Source organism: Lepidothrix coronata, unplaced genomic scaffold (assembly GCF_001604755.1).
Source record: "Lepidothrix coronata isolate B3197 unplaced genomic scaffold, Lepidothrix_coronata-1.0 Scaffold27, whole genome shotgun sequence".
Classification (NCBI taxonomy): domain Eukaryota; kingdom Metazoa; phylum Chordata; class Aves; order Passeriformes; family Pipridae; genus Lepidothrix; species Lepidothrix coronata.
The window spans coordinates 4,105,745-4,125,826 of NW_016690207.1; the positions used below are offsets into that span (position 1 = coordinate 4,105,745).

Consider the following 20,082-nt stretch of genomic DNA (forward strand, 5'->3'; position numbering starts at 1 on the left):
GGCAGCCACAGCTTCTCTGGGCAACCTGTTCCTGTCCTTCCCCACCCTCACAGGGAAGAATTTCCTCCTAAGATCTAATCTCAACCTACTCTTTCACACTTTGAAGCCATTCCCCCTTGTCCTGTCACCACATGCTCTTGTAAGGAGTCTCTCTAGAGATGTATATACAAAGCAGATGACAGTTAATTTCCTGCAGGTACAAATTTTCCCATGTTATTTTAGTTCTGACATCAGGGAAACAGAGGAAAATAAAGCCACCTTGCTCATTTTTAAGCATGGGTTCTCTACCAGCACAGCTGCTAAGCAGTGATTCAAGAAAGACCAAGGATTTATAAAGGTAACAAAGGACAAACTCCTCGAGCATGTCTGGAGAGCTGCACTAAAGAAAAATCTCTTAATACCACAGAAAAAATCCCAACCCAACCCAGCCCCAATATAAAACATATCAGACAAACTCGTGCACAGCATTTGACAGCCAGGGCTGGCTCTTTTTAATTGGAGAGACAAAAAACCCAAGTTTTTAAAATACAGCCATTGAAAAGACAACGAATTAAGAAACATGTAAACACAGCAGAGGCTTAATTACAGGTTGCACTGCTTGGTTCAGTACTTGCCCACTCCCCTCTGCCTGGGAGAGAGGGAATGACCCAAGTACAGCACAGAACCACCAGCTCAGGGGGTGCTCGAGCAGCACCTGCCCCTTAACATGCTAATGAGACACTCCTCTATAGTACCTTGTCCTGGAGTGACCTTATGCTCCAACTTCTCTCAAAGGATGCTCAGCACATCTGCTCCACCCCAGACAAACAGAGGGCCTAGTGGGTAACAGCTTGAATGGTCCATAAGATTCAGTAAAAATGGGGATCGTTTCTAAATTCTGGTTCCACAAGTAGGGATGGGGGGGGGGGAGAGAGGGGCACAAAGTAGGGAAAAAACCAACAAACCATGTATAGGCTCATGCACCTTTTGCAAGGGAACCCTCCAGAAGTGATGAGCAGATGTTTAACAGCGACCTTGTGTGACAATGGTCTCACACCCAGCACTGATGCTGGTCAGCCACGAAACACAACACTCCTGCAGTGTGGAGGTACCTTCCTCCACAGGGTTCCTCTAACACCACATGGCCTACAACCCAGAGGGGATAAATCTAGGCAGGGTGGGAGCTGAGGGAAAGCTAGGAGGGGGGTCAGGGTGCTGCTGTGCTCAGCTCAGCCATGGAAAGATAGTCTGCTATCCCCAAAGGCTCCCAGTGGAGCGTCACTTGTCCCTAAAGGATCGTGTATTGCTGCAGCACAGGCGGGTCCCCCCAGGGAGGGAGGAGTGTCCAAAGTGACATCCAGGTTCCTTTGCCATGGGACACCTGCAGCAGGTGGCCACCCCTTGCCCTGGCACAACAAGGTAGCTGTCCAAAGGGAGCTTTTGCTCCAGCCTTGGGAAGACACGGCTCCAGCCCATGGCACAGACTCCTCGAGGAAAGAAAAGCAAGCCACAGTCTTCACTGGCACAGAGCAGAAACATGGTGTGACACAAGCATTCAGCAGAGATGAGATCATTAGTGTCCTCTACAACAGAGACTGGCCAGCTCTACTAAAAACCACAACCTGACACGTGGTGAGTAAAAGATAACTTACTTTGGCAAGCAGAAACACACATTTATCACTGAAATACAGTAGCTGTCTTATTACATAAAGAGCTCCCCTTCCCACCCTGGCCCCACTCCCTCCACCAGCACTGTTCCCCTAAACAAAGCAAAAACTTCCATTTCCCAGCTGCAAGACAACTGTTCTACATTCAGCTGTAGGACAGAGGCAGAGGAACCTGATTCCAGAGCCAAAAGGAAGCTGGACACATCCCTAGCCAGCCACAAACTCAGGGAAATCCAGACAAATCCCACTTGATGGAGCTTATATCCCAGCATTTAGTGCAGGCCTGTCTCTCCCTCTGGTGGGAGGTCTGACCACCTGCCTGCTTGAAGGGCAGCTCAGCAGGAGGGATGTCCTCCAGGTTTGGTCCATCAAGCCTACAAAGCCACCTCTGATTTTTAACGGAGGATCAACTTCCTCTGGGAATGTTCTCATGAGTCTACTTAGCTGAAGGCTAAAAGCAGCTTATTTTAGAAAAGAAAAACCCTCATTCAGGCTCTCAGTTCACAACATGCCCTCGGACCTCGCTGGTGACTGCAGGAATGTGCCTCTGGAATCAGAGAGCTCTGCCATCCTTCCAGTTGCTCCTTGGCTTCATCTAGCAGCACACACAGGCCGTGAGCTTCTCAAAACAACTGCATCCACCCTCTGCCCTCACTAATCCTCGTCCCAGAGGCACGAGGGAGCAAACCAGACAACACACACGTGTCCTGTACTGCTGTCTGTCCACACACAAAGCCTGCTCTGTCACAAGGACAGTGTAAGCTCACTCCTAAGACAGCTCCAGTTTCCATCTCACATTCCAGAACTGTTCTCTAGACGTCTCCAGGATGGTCTGCCCCTGCTCTGCAGCAGCAACTGGGACCTGTACGAGTGCAGCAACCAGAGCCTGGATCTCAGGGGCACTCAGGCAGCTGCCAGGACAAGACTAGGAAGGCACTGCTCTTGGCCAGGAGCCTTTTGCCCCCACTTCTTGCCCACCCAGCAGCATTGGGACCTTCACCGCTCTGCCCTCCCTGTGCCACCTCCTCCTGCCCCCACACACCTCACTCCCTCCTGCCAGCCACAGCTCCTGGTGTGACACGGAGCAGGGGCACAGCACAGCTGATGCCCGTGGAAGCCAACCACATCATCCAACTGTTTGTGGCAAAGAATCCAACGCCAGCATGAAGAGGAAGAAGGGGAGGCAGCGAGGGGATAACACCGCACAATTCCAAGCAGGCCACACCACAGCCTCCGAGTCCCTCCTCTCACATCCAGCTAATCACCGTGTCATTCTCCCCTCGTGAAGATTTCAGAAAGGCAAGAAGAATATCCATCCCACACGACCCCAAAGCAACCTCCACACCGCTGGGAAGAAGCGGCGGATTCGGCCTTCACTTGCTCTCTCCTTCCCCGCTGCCACAAGGAAAGAGGAGACCAGGCAATCGGGGCAAAGAGGAGATCAGGCAGCTCCGCAGCCTCCAGACACTCAAAGCAGCCGATCCCAGAGGAATGTAGTTGATTGGGAAGCACTGAGGCACCACCAGCGCTCCAGCTTGCCTTGCCCTCCCGTCCCCTTCCCACCCTGCGAGTCCTCTGAAGAAAGGAATTAAGTCAAAAAACGGATATTTATTGTCATGAAGTCTCTGAAGGGTTCTCCTCCTCGGTGCTGCCGTCCCCGGGGGCTGCCCAGCACCTCCCTCTCCTCACTGCCGGCCGTTGTTCTCCGAGGGCTGGCTGGGGGTCTTGGCCTCGCCGTGCGAGGACGTGCCCTCGAACCGCTGCGACGCGATGGCCGCTTGGTGGGACATGCTCTTCCGCACGATGTCTCCTTTCCTCCACAGCACCACCTCCTGCAGGGACACAGCCGAGGCCTGTCAGGGCTCATGGCACCTTCTCCCGGCCCCACCCAGCCCCGGAGGCTGAGCTCAGCCCATGCACGTTGCACCCACGGACACGGACGTGAGGCCACTTGCGGAGCCCTCACGCTGCAGCCTGCCTGAAAATTTGGGCAGAGCACCCCTCCCCGGGGTCTGAGCACACAGAGGACATCCAGGGTAGCCCTGTCCTAGTGCTGTTGGAAGGTGAAGCACAGAAGCTCCACCACAGGGCAACGGAGTGGAAAAGAAGTCTAAGGTAGGCACCTTCCACAGGTCTCCCCACCACCACACACATCAGACCTGCGTGGACAGCCCTTCTAGACCATCTTNAGACCATCTTTGCACATTCTAATTTGTTCCACACTCCTCCCCACCACCACACACATCAGACCTGCGTGGACAGCCCTTCTAGACCATCTTTGCACATTCTAATTTGTTCCACACTCCTCCCCACCACCACACACATCAGACCTGCATGGACAGCCCTTCTAGACCATCTTTGCACATTCTAATTTGTTCCACACTCCTCCCCACCACCACACACATCAGACCTGCATGGACAGCCCTTCTAGACCATCTTTGCACATTCTAACTTGTTCCACACTCCTCCCCACCACCACACACATCAGACCTGCATGGACAGCCCTTCTAGACCATCTCTGCACACTCTAATTTGTCTAGTTCTTCCAGATATTCAGTCAAGAATATGACTCTACCACCAGGGGAATCTCAAATTCCCAGTAGGTCCTCATAACACTATCCCAACCAACAGTCCAAGGAGAACAGCTCTGTTTCTCACCTGCTGTTTGAAGTAGCGTCTCTCTTCCTCGTCAATCAGCACCAGATTGAGGTAATAACGCACAGAGAACTTCTTGTTGATGTCCCTCATTGTTGGAGTCAGCTCATAGCCAGCCAGGAAGAGTCTGATGGGGATGGACTCCCCTGCAAAGTGCACAGAGCCATCAGCACACACAGGATGTGGATAGAAACCAGGAGAGCACCAGCAAACAGGAACTCACAAGGCCACAAACTTTTGTCACCGTTTCCACAAGTGGACTAACATGAGCTAGAAGACCTCAACTCCCTTCAAAACTCAGCATGCACGGTCCACAGCCAGATCCTGCCCTTGCTGACAGCTATTCCATCTCCACTTTAGCAGCACGGGAACCTGAATCACGACAGCACTGCAGGAAAACATGAGTAAGGTGATATTTTCCCTGGCAGGTGACTCTGCCGGGCAATGGAACTGGAAAACAAGTGGCACACAGCAAGAACACCTTTCTGCTCCGAGGTGCAGCAATGCCAGCTGGTGGCCCACGCCAACACTGAATTTATGTCTGGTTCTGCCACTGCTTCATCGAAAGAATTGCAGCTCATTGTGCCTCAGTTCCCCCCCATCACACCAGAGAAGGAAGGGGGTCGTATCAACCACGTGTGTACACTGCCCTGAGCCCACCAGCGGAACAAGATGCTACAACTGGGCACACAGAAGATACTGCAAGATATTCCCACCCCAAAAGCCTTCAGAAGAGGAGTTCTGAGGGCTCACGTGCCCTCTCACCTCTCACAGGAGCCCCGTCCATGATCTCGTACTTCGCTATCGTGTCGTTCTCGTGGTACACGTTGGGCCCCGTGCCCGTCGTTTCCCTCTTGATGATGTCGATCTCCATGTGTTTGATCTTGATTCGCACCAGCAGGAAGTAGATCTTCCCCACAATCACATCTTTTAAGTGATACCTGCCATGGGAGGGAAGAAAGCACCAGGATCAAACCCTGTGCGGGGGTCCAGGGCTCGGGCTGAAGAGCAGGAACTTGCCCTTATCCACAGCCCCCCTGGATGTTGCACATGGGAAGCTGCACATCAATCACTGCCACCACTTTCATCCTCTATTCCCTCAGAAATCCACAAGGACATTTAGCACGGTCAGATATATGAAAAACAGAATTTCAGGCTGTATATCTGCAAGAAACCCCTGCGACAGGCAAAGGCTCCTCACTCAGTTTTTTAGGTCAATTAAAACTAACCCGAATCACAGAATAATTTAGGTTGGAAAAGACCTCTGAGATCATCGAGTCCAACCTTCAACCAACCACCACCTTGTCAACTAATGATACACTGCAGGGAGATTTGCCAGAATCAGCTGGGGAAGATGCATTATTTTAAAAGTGCTGTTTCCAGCAGTTTCTGTGCCTGAGTTAAGGTCCCAGTTGAGCTGTATTGTCTGGCAAGGAGCAAACATACTTTGGAGACACCTGGAAGTACTGATCTGGCCAAGGATACAGGGAGTGAGAAGCTACTGCAAGAACTTCACGCCGTGCTCCAAGCTCAGTAAGGCACAGCCATTGCTTCCCACTCCATGGTCCAGAGAGCACAGGTGTGGGGCAAGGAGAGGAACCCACGGATCTGAGCTGTCTCCCAGCCTCCCTGGAGCACATGGACACAGAACCCATCTGAGAAGCACAGGCACACACGCGCCTCGGGCTTCCAAACCTGCAGCAGCTGCTTCCCCACAGCCCCCAGCTGCTCTTGAGGCACTCACTTGGACTTGTTGTACTCGAACTCGATGTGCAGGCAATCCTCAATGCCCACCTCCATCTTGATGGAGGAGTTGAGCTCTGGGTAGGTGCTCAGGGTGTGCACCACGATGTCCATCTCCTTCACCACGTCGTTCAGCCGGCGGCTCACAGTGGCACGGAGGAAATACCTGTGAGGACAGATCCCTCGGATCAGGGATGGGCAGGGAAGGACAAGGGCTGAATGGGTTGCACTGGACTATCCAAGCAGCCTTACTGGTACCCTGGCTGGTGGAGCAGCCATGCTGGGAAAGACAGATGGGAATTTTCAAAGGGAAAAGTAGACTATTCTAAGACTCCTCTCAGCTTCCATGCACTCGTGAGCCTGAGTTACCTAAGCCCCGTTTTGGGGATCTGAGTAACAGCCTGCACATTAGAACTGCTGCTCTTTTGCAAGAGATTAGATCACTCCAGTCTCCACAGACTCTCTGTGCGGTTCTCAGATTTTTTCCAAACCCCACTTTGAAGCCAGTGACTGGATTTTAAGTCAGTTGAGTGCCTTGATGTGAAATACAGTTTGCAACACACGAACAACTTACAAGCTCAGCATCTGTTTGCATACAGAGCACAATTAAAGTTGACAAGGCTGATTACAGCAAAAACGTCCTCATCAGAGACTAAACCAAACAATTTATTTTGATTTTTTGAATTATCAAATAAATTAGCAAGTATTTGATTGATTCAGAAGGGGCTGATTTCTCTTGTCACTCAAATGAGGCAAAACAAGCTCCAAGAAAGCCTGATTCATGCTTGTAAAATAAAGTCCTCAAAGGCAGCCTTTTACAACTCAGCCTCCTGAAATTCATTTGGAGTTACGTTGCAGGGATGTCTGGGAAGGGACTCTGCACTCCTGTACCATCCCAGTGAACAGCAGCACTTTCACACTGCACAGAAGCAGAACTGGGGCCAGCAAGGGCAGCAGACTCACCGTAGCTTCACGTTCTGCCCCGTGTAGGACTCGTAGGGTTTCTCCACGTGTGTGAACTCGAAGTCAAATGTCTGTGATTGAGTGAATTCCCCAGGGCGGGCCAGGTCCTTCACCAGAGACACGAACTCGTGGTGGTTTCCTCGGTCATAGTAGAGTTCTAAGGAACACACAAGCCCAGGTTTAATCCCACGTGACACAGGAGCTTGCACAGCTACGAGCAACTCTCTTGTCCAGGTCACTGCTCTTTCCTCACTGTTCACAGACCCTGCCAGGGGAGCCTGTGGATGCAAGGCACTGCACTTGTTCCCTGCTCTCCATCAGAGCCATGTGCAAGCCACAACTTCCCTCCCTCAAACAGGAAGAAAAAGGTCCACACAGCTCACCTACTACCATGGATCAGGAGCTTGCCTTGGGATGACAAGGGGCACCTATTATCAATATTAAATATGGTCAGACTGACTGAGAAGAGGAGCTGAAGCTCAAGTAAACCCTTCCAATAGTTTTCTACACTGTATTCCAGGCCAAAGGCATTGCCACTGTGAGGAAAAACCACCACTGCTTCTCTGGAACAGCAGACAGTGACAGAGCAAAACAAAAGGACCAGGAGGCTTCCAACTGTTCCTGCTTATCCTTTTGGAATGAAGAGTTTGAGTGGTCTTGATTCGCACCAGGGAGTAAACAGTGACTGCTGCTGCTGCACAACTACCAAGTGTGTGGGGAGGCAGCTGAGTCAACTGCTCCAGCAGCCCCTGGAGAGCACAGCAATGGCCATGTGAGCACGGGTGAGGGAAGAGCATTCACCTTTGGGAGCACTGCTCAAACCAGCTCAAGTAACCAGCATGGTCACATTGCCTCAGCTTTTCCCACAGCCTTCTTGCGTCAGCAGGAAACTACAGGTTTCCTCATTTAATGAAAGCAATCCTCCACACTTCCACCAAGTTTTCTCCCTGAAGTCAAAGCACCAAGACCTTAAAACTCTGCAATTTGCATTAACACAGCTCGGTGTTACACATCACCACCAACGAAACCTGCCCTTCCCAGCCCTGCGTGTGAGCTGGTGCCTGCAGGACACCCACACAGTCCTTCTGCAAGGTGAAGCCTTTCTGGTTAGATGAGGAAACAAAAACCCAAGCCACCAGACAATCATACACACACAAGTTCAGTGTCAGCACTAAACTGTGCAGAGGAGGCTGCTCGGAGGTATTTGGTGGTGTTCAGGAACTGCGGCTCTTCCCTCCTTGAGATGCACGAGGAGATTTCAGCGTTTAAGTGATGTCTGTTCCTTACAGCCCTTTGCTCACCTTATCTCTCTAATGGAAATATTGGCACTGCAAGTCCCCTCGATTACGCACAACAGCAAATGTCATCAAGCCCTTTGGGCTGGGCAGGCAGGTGACATAAATAACCAGCCCTCTCTGCACTGAGTACGTGTGTCCACTGAGAGGAAAGTGCTCGCTGATGTGACAGGGAGAAGCCACGTGCCACAGAGAAAGAGGAATCAGCCTATATCATCTTGCCACATGATGCAGAAAGTAAAAATCAAACTTAAAGCAAGGGGAAGCAATGTCAGTGTACACTGAGCTCTCTGCTCCCTCGGAAGGTCATAGTTTGGCACTCTGCAGCCATAAGCAGAGGAAGGATGGATGTATCCCACACTTAGCCTGTCAAACAGGTACAAGCCATAATTTCAGGTTTTCAGAGCTATAATGTTTATTGAGAAAACAGACTGCCAGCATTTCGGTGGCATGTTCAGGGCACAGCAACCACAGGTGAAACGAGATCTTAAACGGGTTCTGTGCTCACCAGTGTGCAGGACCCAGCACTCAGTCTGGCCTCTGGTACCTGAACAGCAGGTGACACATCCCTCCTTCACATCTCAGTCTCCCTACCTGTCAAATTGTCTCACCTAGACACTGACCTCATGGCAGCAAGTCAGAACATAAGGCAACAGATGGAAAGCACTAAGAAGTGCCATCAGCAGCACAAACATCAGTCATTTATCAAAGTGGCCTGAGGGGCAGTAAGAGACGACTAATGTGCAGCTGCCAACACACCCTGCTTGGGCAACAACATGCATAGGTATGGCTCAAAAGTCTTCCATAACAGGGAATGACAGGCAGGTGAGGCAGCAGAGAGGGGACAGTGGAGCAGGAACGAAGTTTGTGCTTAATTTCCACTGGCAAACATATCAAATAGGAGATCATAACCTGGGTCGTCAGGAGCAGCCTCACCTACACTCCATCATTTACAGGTTCTCTGTCCTCCTCTTTCTTTCCAAAAAGCAGAGCCAGGCACAAGCAAAGCCAGCAAAACTCTCAAACAGCAGTGCTGGGGTTGGGTGGGAAACCTCCAGCTCACGTTCCTGCACCACACAATTTGCAATGCAAAGGCTGCAGGCCCACGGCTCTCGTGCAGTGATTTTGGGGGCTAAAGACAAGCACAGAGAGCCACGGACGTGAGGCCTCACAAGCAGTCACATCACCAGGAACATCCTGAACTTATTTTGGCTTGTGGGACTGAGGCATGTCCATGAAAACACGGACAGCTCCGCTCGGATCGAAGAGTGGGCGTGGCAGCTGCCTCTCCTCCACGAAAGCAGGAAATATTCAACCTAAATTGGTTCCACGCACAGATAACCACGAGTTTTGAACAACTTGAAGTCACCCAACTAACCATGCAGGGTTAACGCTGCGAGTTAAAGATGAAATCAGCCAAGCTGAGCCTGCAGGCCTCAGGGAAGGGGGATCTACCCAGGGAAAAGGTGGTGTGGGGTCAGGGCTGGGAAAGTGACGTTGGTGATTCAGGACACGGGGAAAAACCCACCCATCACTGCCTTTGGCAGAGCCACTGCATCCCTGACAGAGTCAGCAGGCACATGAGAGATGCAGACAGACAGCTCAGAGCAGTGAGCACAGCTGGCCTTGGCAGGAGGTCCAGGCTCAGACCTGCAGCTGCAGGACAGAACCGAATTTCACCCATTTCACAGCCGAAATGGGTGACCGAGCAGAAGCGAGAAATTAGGACAAGGGAACAATGACCTGGAAAAGGACTGGAATGCCCTTCCTTCTGCCAGGGCTCGAGCCTGGAGAACAGGCCGGGCTGCCCAGCTCGGAGGATGGAATAATGTCAGGCAGCCGTGGGAATGCTGTGTGTAGCTGAGCACCTCCTGGGAGTGAGAGTAACCTACTTGGCACCAGCAAGGATCCTGGTACCGTGGGGCACAGCAATGCTCCCTGGATCCTTGGGACCAGCAAGGATGCTGGTACCGTGGGTTGCAGTGATGCTCCCCAGACCCTTGGCACCGGCAAGGACCCCTTAACCCTTGGCACCAGGGGCATCCCGGTACCATGGGGTGCAGTGATGCTCCCTGGATCCATGGCACCAGGGGGATCCCAGTATCGTGGAGTGCAGTGATGCTCCCCGGACTCCTGGGACCAGTGACACTCCCCAGACCCTTGGCACCAGAGAGATCCCAGTGCCACGGGGTGCAGTGATGTTCCCTAGACCTTTAGCACCAGCAAGTATTGTGGTACTGTGGGGTGCAGCGATGCTCCCCAGACCCTTAGCACCAGCGAGGATCCCCGAACCCTTGGCACCGAGGGGATCCCAGTACTGCGGGATGCAGCGATGCCCCCCGAACCCTTGGCACCAGCAAAGATCCCGGTACCGCGGGACACTGCGATGCTCCCCGGACCCACGGGGGGCACCAGGAAGGCACAACCGGGCCCGCAGGCCGCCCCACTCACCGATCTGCCCGATGAACTCCACTTTGATGCCCTGATGCTCCAGCCGCTTGTTGGGGTTCTTGAGGGTGAGCACCACCCGCCCGGACACGGTCTCCCCGTCGTAGAAGAGGAAGTATTTCTCCTTCTTCCCTTCCTCCGTCTTGTGCTCCACCCGCCGCCGGCTCTCGGCGTCGCTCAGCACCAGCTCCAGCTCCGCGCTCTGCCCGAACCCGAAGAAGCTCATGGCCCCGGCGCGGGGGGCGGGCGCGGGCGGACCCCGCGGCCCCGCTGGCGGATCGGAGCCCCCCGGGGGGGCGCGGCGGGGACACCCGCGGGATCGGCGGGGACACCCGGGGAGGGGCGGCCGGGGCGGCGCGGGGGGGGCCGCAATGCGGCAGCGATGCCGGGGGGGGACCCGCGCACCGCAGCTCCCACCGCGCACCCACCGCCACGCCCGGGCCGGGGCCGGGGCCGGGGCCCGCCCCGCTCCTTCCGGGGCAGCGCCGCCGCCGCCATTGGCCGCGGCCGCGGGCGGGACCGCGATTGGAGCGTTCGTACCCTCCCGGCGGGCACGGCGGAGGCGGGATGGCGGCGGAGCGGCTGCGGGCGGCGCTCGGGGCATGGCGGCTGCGGGACCTGGCGGCGGGTGCGGGGCTCGGGCGCTCTGTCTGTGTGTGTCTGTCTGTCTGTTTGTCCGTGTGTCGGTCTCTTGGTCGTGGTTCTGGTCTCTGTTCCGGTCTCACTGTCTCTTCTCTGACTCGCGGTCCCGGTTTCGGTCCCGGTCTCTCACAGGGGCTCTCAGTTTCTCGGTCCCGGTCTCTCTGTCCCGGTGCCAGTGTCGGTCTGTGTTCCCATCTCTCTCTCTCTCAGTCCAGGTCCTGCTCCCCGTCTGGTCCTGGACTCTCTCCTGGTCTCAGTCTCTGTTCCGGTCTCTCGGACTCTGTTCTGCTCTCTGTGTCTCTGACTCCCGGCCTCGGTCTCTGTCCCGGTTCTGGTCCCAGTGGCGCTCTCTGTTCCCGTCTCTCAGTCCTGGACTCTCTCCTGGTCCCGGATTCTCTCGTGGTCTCAGTTTCTGTCCTGGTCTCTCGGTCTCCCTGTTTCAGTTCAGGTCTCTCGCTCTCTCTGTCCCGGTTCTGGTCCCAGTGGCGCTCTCTGTTCCCGTCTCTCTCTCTCAGTCCCGGAGTCTCTCCTGGTCTCAGTCTCTGTCCCGGTCTCTCGGTCTCCCTGTTTCAGTTCAGGTCTCTCGCTCTCTCTGTCCTAGTTCTGGTCTCGGTTTCTGTCCCAGTCCGGGTCTCTCTGTCTAGGTCCTGGTCCAGGTCTCTCTGTCCCGGTCTGTGACTCCCGGTCCCAGTCTCTGACAGGGTCTCTCAGTTTCCCGGTCCTGGTCCCAGTCCTGGTCTCTCTGTTTCCGTCTCTCGGTCCCGGTCTCTCTCTGTCTCGGTCCCGGTTCCGATCGCTGTCCCGGTCTCGGTCCCGGGGTTGGGGTCTCTCCCCGGTCGCTGGGTGCGGGTGACACCCGGCATTGGGATGCGCTCCTGCTGGGGTCGGTGTATTCCCTGGTTATTTCCGAGCGTTATTTGGGGACAAACACGTGTTTTGGAGGAACGTCGCACCTGGCGCTTATAAACTCTTTTTTTCTCTCAGTGTGGGTGGACACGGTGTGGGATCTGGATTTCACAGAGACTGAGCCTCTGGATTCCTTGATAGCAGAGGAGATCACAGCCGACGGGCTCGACACCTTTACCAGCCTGTACAGTGCTCTGTCATCATTTGCTGCTCAGGACCCGGAGAACAGAGAGGTGAGACCACCCAGTGTCTCCTGACCACAGAGCCAACCCCCCTCATTTTCTGTTTGTCACCTCCGTCCTGCCTTGAAATTCACAAAATACTCAAAGACTGCCCCAAACAATTCTTGTAGTATGTGCTGGAATGCTTCAGAGGGAAGCTACTCCCAAGTTTTAATAATAAATTTATAATTTACCATAATATTAACTATATATGGCAGCTGTTTAAAATCTGAATAATGGCTAATTTTGGACAGCTGTGTTGTTATGGGGTTTCTCACTGTTCCGTACCTGTTTTGCCTCAGAATATCTGGACCGTGCTTGCTGAGAACAGCCTGTCCCACCAGGCTCTGGTGGCCGTGCTCCATCACTTTGTGCACGCGGGGCAGCACAAGAGAGCAGGTGCACAGCAGAGGGTTTATGGTCTGCACGCAGCTGGGCTGTACTTCCTGCTGCTGGAGATCCCAGGTGAGCCACGGGATGGGCCTCTTTATTGCTGGATGGGGCATCATTCAGGCAAGATCAGGCTTTTGTCGTTTCTAGGAATCCCAGGTGGAGCAGGTGATGGTGTTGGCACTGTTTGCCTGCTGTCCCTGAAATCCTCGGGGACCAGCCTGAGCCGTGGGGGGAGTGTTGAGTGTTACGGTCTGGTGGCAGCTTGGCCTCCTGTCACAAAGTGGTTTGATGGCCTCAGTCCGGGTCTGTATCCTGTGACATGGTCGACAGGGGAGCCTGCACAGTGCACAGAGCTGGGACCACACAGATCCCTCTGGTCTGACAACAATACACAGAGATGGCAGAAGCTTATTCCTGTTCCTGCTCTGTCCCTGGAGAGGATTTCACTGTGCAGCAGGTTTGGGTGGGTTCCTTTGTGAAAACAAAAATATGAGTTTTAAAGTAACCAGCAGGTGGGGTTTTCCAGCAGGTTGATTCACAGCAGGATCCTTTTGTATTCAAGGCTGAGGCATCCTCTGAAGCTTTGCTGATATTCATCTAGAAGGGGTCAGCCAGCTGGTGATCCTAGTGGAGAATGTCAGTGCTGATGACACGTCATCCTTGTGCACTTGGGCTTTGTTCAGTTAGTTGTTTGTTCTTCTCTTGAACTTTGTTAGGCTCTAGGACAATACCTGTGGAGAGATCATAGAGTCACAGGCTGCTTTGGGTTGGAAGGGACCTTAAAGCTCATCCAGTCCCACCCCTCTGCTGTGGGCTACCTTCCACTAGCCCAGGCTGCTCCAAGCCCTGTCTAACCTGGCCTTGGACACTTCCAGGGATGGGCTGTGTTGCCCAGATGATTTGGTGTTCTCTGTGTTTTGTCTGCCAGAGGACTGATGTTGTCTTTTCTGAGCAGGCAGCATCGGTAATCGACTGTTCCATGAAGTGATGTTTGATAAGTGCCTTTACACCCTGACAAAGTGTTGGCCTCAAGAACTGAAGAAAAGAAAGAAGATTCATGCTCAAAGCTCTCAGACCAATCCAGGAAGGAATAGAAAGAAAGGAAAACGACACAGGAATGACAACTCCAATGTAAGATGTTTGTGTAATCTCTTCAGACATAAATTGCTATTAATAAGGAAATTGTTGGCAAGATGTTTCTCTTTTCTACCTATATAGATGGAAGAGATATTGGAAGAGGAGGAGGAGGAAGAGAACGATGAAAATGTTTACTTTTCAACAGAAGATCTTCTTCAAGTCCGCAATGCAATCTTCCTTCTTTTGAAAAACTTCTTGAGGCTTCTACCCAAGTTCTCCCTAAAAGAAAAGCCTCAGTGTTTGCAGAACTGCCTGCAGGTAATAAAGATTCAACTCGAGGAACCTTATGCCCCCCAACACAGACTCTTGGGGGGCGCAGAGCACTCCACATGGAGGGGTGGCAGCCCTGCCTTTCTTTAAGTGGTCCCTGATGAGTGTCAGTGGAAGTCTGGGAGTGGGGTGTCTGCTCTGTGTCTGACTCACGCTTAACAGCTTAACACTTGCTGGCTGGTGCCAGGTGTTTTGTTCAAAGAATCATAAATCATGGTTTGGGTTGGAAGGGACCTTAAAGCTCATCCAGTTCCACCCCCCTGCCATGGGCAGGGACACCTTCCACTAGCCCAGGTTGCTCCAAGCCTCGTCCAACTTGGCCTTGGACACTTCCAAGGACGAATGAGCTCAGCTTGGCTTTGTTCCCTGGCAGGTCTTTGTGGAAATGACAAGCTTTGAGCCCGTGGTGCACGAGTTCCAGTTTTCATCAGCAATGTGAGCAAATGATTCTTAATGTTTATACGATGCTGTGAACAAGTAAAGCCTTCAGTGCTTGTGTTATTGTTCTGTTTATATGGAAATGAAAGTGATGAATTCTTTTGCTGAAGATAATTATAACATGTTCCACCTACTAAGAGCAAACAGCATCTTGTGAATATTGAATGTTTTCCAGTCAATGAGCTCTTTTAATTGTAATAGTTGTAGTAACTGTTTCTCTGCAAGACACATCTCTGCCTTTTTTCTTAGGGATGTTAATAAAGCCAAGTACATTCCTGAGCTGGCCTATTATGGACTGCACTCGCTGTGTTCCCCTGTCCACAGTACAGAAGATAAGGTAAAAGTTAAACAACATCTTTAACATCCTCACAGCAGTATTGAAAAGGAGGGGTGGCTTCTTTCCTGCATGTTATTTTTGCTTGCATGGTTACTTTTGCTTTTCACATCAGTTTTCCTTTTTGTGCGTGTGCAGGTCTTTGCTGGGTCAGAGGAAAGATGTTTCTTTCCACCCCAGTCCTTGTTCCCTTTGGCTTGTTTGCTGATGCATTTGTGTGCAGTGAATTCCGTGCTCTAGTGACTCTCATGGCAAATGAGTCGAGAACAGAGGGATGGCTGCAGTGGCGTTAGATCTCTGTGGCTTAAAAAAGAGAATTCCAGGTTACTGCGTTTGCCTGGAATGTTGTCATTCCCTGCTAGATGGAGCTCCAGCACCGCCTGGCAGCGTGTGTGGGGTTGGGCTGTGCAGCACTGGAGCATGATGGGGCTGTGTTGTGTGCAGGGGGTGGCGAGCAGGGCTGGTTCTTGTTCAGAGCATGGGCTGTGATCACGGAACAGCCAGTTCTACCAGAAACCTGTCTGCAGCTTTGCATTTTTATCTGGGTAAATTCCAAGCAGACTGGGTCATGTCCCATTCTGAGTGCTGCTGCTGTGGATGGGGCTTTTGGAGCGTGGGTGTGACCGTGCTGTGTCTGTGAGCCTGTGTGAACCCACCTGGGCTAGTTCTGGGCCAGCAAGGCTGGGCATTGGCAGCTGTCTGGTCAGGAAAGCCTGCAGCTTGGTACACCCTAACCTGAGGAATTGCTGAGTGCCTGCCCAGCTTTAGCAGCCTCAGGTGTGTTTCTGCTTGCTCAGTTCCTCAGCGCAGCAGGAGCTTTTTGGAACTGTTGGCATTTGCGGTGACAGGAAGATGTAGTTGCTCCCCTTCCCAGACCTGCCTCACCTTCCCTGCCTCTCCTGTTTGCTCAGAGATTGTCAGGATGATGAGGCAAGCTGTGTTCCCAAGAGTGTGGCAGGGAGGAAACTCCAAAAGTTCAAGTGCACGTGGTGGTAAAAACAGACATTTAGTTTAGGATGTCTTCTGTGCAAAACCCAGTGAATTTACTCAAATTCCACATGATTCTGGGGAATTAAAGTCCACAGCTTTGGAGGGGATCTGTTGATGCTTTCAAGAAGCCTTCTTAGGCTTTACTGAACTTATATGAGATTACCATAGGCAGGAAAGATGTTGTGTGTATTAATGAACAGGTCCTCTTGGAATGATTCTGCTAGGAGTCATACTTTAACATCTGCTATTGGTTGGATCTAAGTTTGTTTGGTTCAGAATTACTTAGTAATTATTTCAGAAGGCTTATCCATGGAAACAAACCTGAAAATAACCTTTCCTTTCCAGGCTCTTCGCTGTGTCTTCCAGAAAATCCTCAATGTCATTCTGATGGTGGAAAGTCGTGGGGGTTCCAGACACGCAGTCCTTCCCATCACATCAGCTGTGACCAGTGCCAGGAATCAGGCTGTAAAATTCATCAGGTGATGGACAGAGCTCTGGCACTGCCCTTCCTGGCTGTGGCTGCTCTTTTCTTCTCTTGCCTTCGCTTTGCTGTTGAGTTGATAGAAGGATGAGACAAACTGGCACTGCCTTTGAAGTTGTTTGTGCAAATGAGGTTTAATTAAAATGTCTGTAATGGGAATTTACTCAGATTGCTGGCAGAGGGGGAAGAAGGTGCTGTTTGACAGGAAAGTGGCAGTGAGTGGAAGGGACTCATCTTCTGTGTTTTGCTTTGTGTCAGTTTTTCAGGTCTCGTGTTTTACTACAGAGAATCGTAAAGGAAATGAAAGATTAACATGGAGCTCATTTCTCCTTAGTTCTTTGCTTTCTCCTGCTTAATGATATGTTTTGCCTAAGTTTATTATTCCCCCTGTCTGGGATCTATGTGGTTGGAAAGTGTAGTTTGTGCAGAGATTCCCAGACAACATATAAAAGTAGATTGAGAACAAAGAAGCTTTTTTTTTTTTTCCTGTTGTTGTTCTACTTCTGGAAAGGTATTGGAAGAAATGTTTTCTCCCTGCAAAGGCAGGTTAATGTAAATATGATTCTGTGATCATATCCTGCTGCACTAGCACTCATGATTCCAGAATGCCCACTTTTCCTGCCCTTTCAAATGCATTCCAAAAGGAATGTCCCTGTCTCGATTTTTCTGCTGTTATAAACCAGCTTTATTAAAATCTGCTTCTCTTTCTGCTGTGCAGTTCCCTGGTAGATGAGCTGAAAGAAGCTGTATTTCCTGTTCTTCGAATATTACTGCAACATATCTGTATCAAGGTATGCCAAGGTTTATTGCTTCTTGAGCTGGAGAACTCGTGTGGATGCACTGGAGTGTCTGTATTATCCGTAATAATTAGGAAATGTGTTTTGTAAGGAATGAAAAGATGTTACAGTGAAGTAGTGGGCGAGGGAGCTGTGATTGTTCTCCCAGCCATTGCTGAATGTGACCATATCACCTCATTAAGTGAAAAAATACTTACCTTAAGCCCTGAAATGCCTTTCTGGCTTCTAGAGCAGAGCATTGAAGTGTCACACCGTGCAACTGCCCTCGTCTTTCAGGTCCCAGATAAGGCTGATTATCGCACATACGCTGCACAGGCCCTGGTGACTCTGCTGAATAAACTGCCTTGTGTGGAGTTTGCTGAATTCCTCTCTTGGCTGTATAAATACTCACTTAACAAAGTAAGTGCATCTCCTTGATGTTTTGAAGATGAAAGGTTCAGTGTGAGCACTGGATAGCAGTGTTAGTGCTGGCACCCAAAGGCAGGTAGAGTGGGCAGGTACTGCCCGTGCCTTTGCTTACAGTAACAGAGCACCTCCTGTGCTTTTCCTTCCCACAGACTTCCTACAGAGTGTTTGCTCTTGATGTGGCCCTAGCTTTGCTGGAGGTGCCCGAGAGGAACCCGGATGACTCCTTGTCCCTGGATCAGCAGAAGTTTCTGAAGCACAAGTTTTTAGTGCAGGTCATGGTGTTCGGCCGCTGCTCGGACAAAGCCCCCTCGGTCCGGAGCAAAGCTCTGAGCAGCTTTGCCCACTGCCTTGACATGAAGGCTGCTGCTACCTTGCAGAGCATCCAGGACTTACTCCAGAGCTGTAAGTGTTATGGGTGCATCACAGAATGACAGAATCACAGAACAGGCAGAGTTGGAAGGGACCTGCAAGGATCGAGTCCAACTGCTGCCTGGCCCTGCACGGGACCGTCCCCAAGAGTCACATTATATAGTGAAAATAAATCTTGAACCTTCTAGGGAATAATTGCTGAGAGGTAGCAGTTGTCAGGCACTTAAAAATTGGCACATAGTATCCTTATGTATTGTGTCATAATGAGAAGCAACAGATGAGTCTTGCTGCTCCTGAAGCCTTATATTTGGAAGGGATTTATTCTCGTGTATCACTTCTAAAGAGATTCCTCCACGAGATCCCTTTGAAGGATGTTTACAGGCAACTGAAATTGCTCGTTGGGGGGAAAAAAAAAAGGCAGTTCGTTCTTGCCTGACAGCTGATTAAATCTTGAGTTGCCTCTTGCTTCTGCTAAGTTGTTCTGTTCGTGACTGGCATTCCCAGCTCCCTCAGGTGTGCTAAAGGCCAGATGGCACAGCTCAGAAGTATGCACGGAGCATCCCACGGTTAGATTACTTGCCTGAAAAAAGAAATCGGGATGACAGAATATCTGGAATTAAAACACTTGGTTTGATTTCTTTTTCTTCTGTTTCTTTTTTTGGCAGCCTCTGTCCACACCGTGCTGGAAGCAAACACAAACACTGCGAGCGTGACAGTCAGTGCTGAAGGTACAGAGTTGTTCTTTTCCAGTAAGTCTGAGGGGTTTTTTGGCATGCCACTCCCTAAAAATACACATATCTGTTAAACCTAGGGCATGCAGGAGGCTCTCTGTTTAACGATCAACCTTCTTGCTGGGTGAACATATGCCTTTATTAGTCTTAAACGTTTATCTTTTCTTTCAGCTGTGTCCAACCATCCACAGAAGACCTTACCTACTTTCAGAAGTATTGAGCTGACAGACAGCAGCAGTGCTGCTGTGCTTGATGGTATGTCAAAATTAAACCAATCTTTTCAGATAACCATCCAAAGCCTTAATTGAAATTAGTCTTTCTGAAGTGTATGTGTTGTCCATTTCTCAGAGGAAGTGGGGAGAGCTTTCTGTGGAGCTGTTAAAAGACACTTACGGGTGATGGAGGGGGTGGAAGTGCCAGCCATAAAGAAATACTCTTTCCACTCAAGTCTGAAAAATACATTTTAATCTTGAAATACTGATGTTCATTTCTACTAATGTGGTGGCAACACTTGTTGAAAAGCAGGTAATTTATTCTCCCCAAAAAGGATGGTAATTGATGTGGGATATAATACTTGGAGCTCCATAAATTTCAGGGTAATTAAATCTCTTGCTCCAGTGCACAAAGAACTAATATATTTTGCTGGATAAGGCACAGCACCTTAGAGTAGCAATGTTCTGTAGGGAGGGATTCGTTTCTCTGCAGCATCAGGTATTGGCTGGAGTTGAAAGCAAAGTGTCACATTAAATGTCCTGATGCAGCATGGCAAGCTGGGTCTAATTTGTTGATAGCATGAAATCAGCATGTAAGTTGGCTTTTGTGGCCACGATGTTCCTGCTTTAAATCTCTCCCTTTCTTTTCCTCTTGCGTGCAAGAGCTTTTCTTCCCAACCTTTAGGCCCCTGCCAGTATCTCTGCTCTCAGTTCTTGCTGTTCACCTCCCTTGAACTGCTGACAATTCAATTCTCTGCCCGGTTCACATCCTGCAGTCGCGTCTTTGTTCCGCGTCTCGCGCCGCTCTTCGCATGGGATCTCCCTCCCTATCTCCAGGAGCCAGGCTCCAATCTTCTCCATTGAAAGCCTCCTTTTAAAAACAGCCCACTGATAGATTTCATTAATCTGCTCTCTCAGATAGAAAAGTCCTCCAGGCCACTCAAGGTATTGTGTATTCCCTGCTTAGCTGCGGACTCCTCGTGCCAGAGGATGCCTGGTTTTG

The 20,082-nt window shown here is 51.1% G+C and overlaps 2 protein-coding genes across 2 annotated transcripts in view; one reads left to right on the top strand and one right to left on the bottom strand.

Moving 5' to 3' along the window:
* Positions 1-462: 462 nt before the first annotated feature.
* On the bottom strand, positions 463-11,010 carry VPS26B (VPS26, retromer complex component B). Its single transcript, XM_017809823.1, has 6 exons — positions 10,754-11,010; positions 7,008-7,164; positions 6,046-6,210; positions 5,067-5,242; positions 4,305-4,447; positions 463-3,478 (listed from the first exon to the last, which is right to left on the bottom strand). The coding sequence occupies exons 1-6, from the start codon at positions 10,974-10,976 to the stop codon at positions 3,332-3,334; spliced, it is 1,011 nt and encodes a 336-aa protein (XP_017665312.1). The 5' UTR covers positions 10,977-11,010; the 3' UTR covers positions 463-3,331.
* Positions 11,011-11,317: 307 nt separating this feature from the next.
* Positions 11,318-20,082, top strand: part of NCAPD3 (non-SMC condensin II complex subunit D3) — a 30,757-nt gene continuing 21,992 nt past the window's right edge. The window contains exons 1-13 of the mRNA XM_017809448.1: positions 11,318-11,378; positions 12,377-12,531; positions 12,822-12,984; positions 13,868-14,043; positions 14,131-14,307; positions 14,693-14,754; positions 15,007-15,094; positions 16,427-16,560; positions 17,281-17,353; positions 17,636-17,758; positions 17,917-18,169; positions 18,802-18,885; positions 19,039-19,122. Coding sequence (XP_017664937.1) covers positions 11,318-11,378; positions 12,377-12,531; positions 12,822-12,984; positions 13,868-14,043; positions 14,131-14,307; positions 14,693-14,754; positions 15,007-15,094; positions 16,427-16,560; positions 17,281-17,353; positions 17,636-17,758; positions 17,917-18,169; positions 18,802-18,885; positions 19,039-19,122 — 1,633 coding nt within the window. The remainder of the gene's footprint in view (positions 11,379-12,376; positions 12,532-12,821; positions 12,985-13,867; positions 14,044-14,130; positions 14,308-14,692; positions 14,755-15,006; positions 15,095-16,426; positions 16,561-17,280; positions 17,354-17,635; positions 17,759-17,916; positions 18,170-18,801; positions 18,886-19,038; positions 19,123-20,082) is intronic.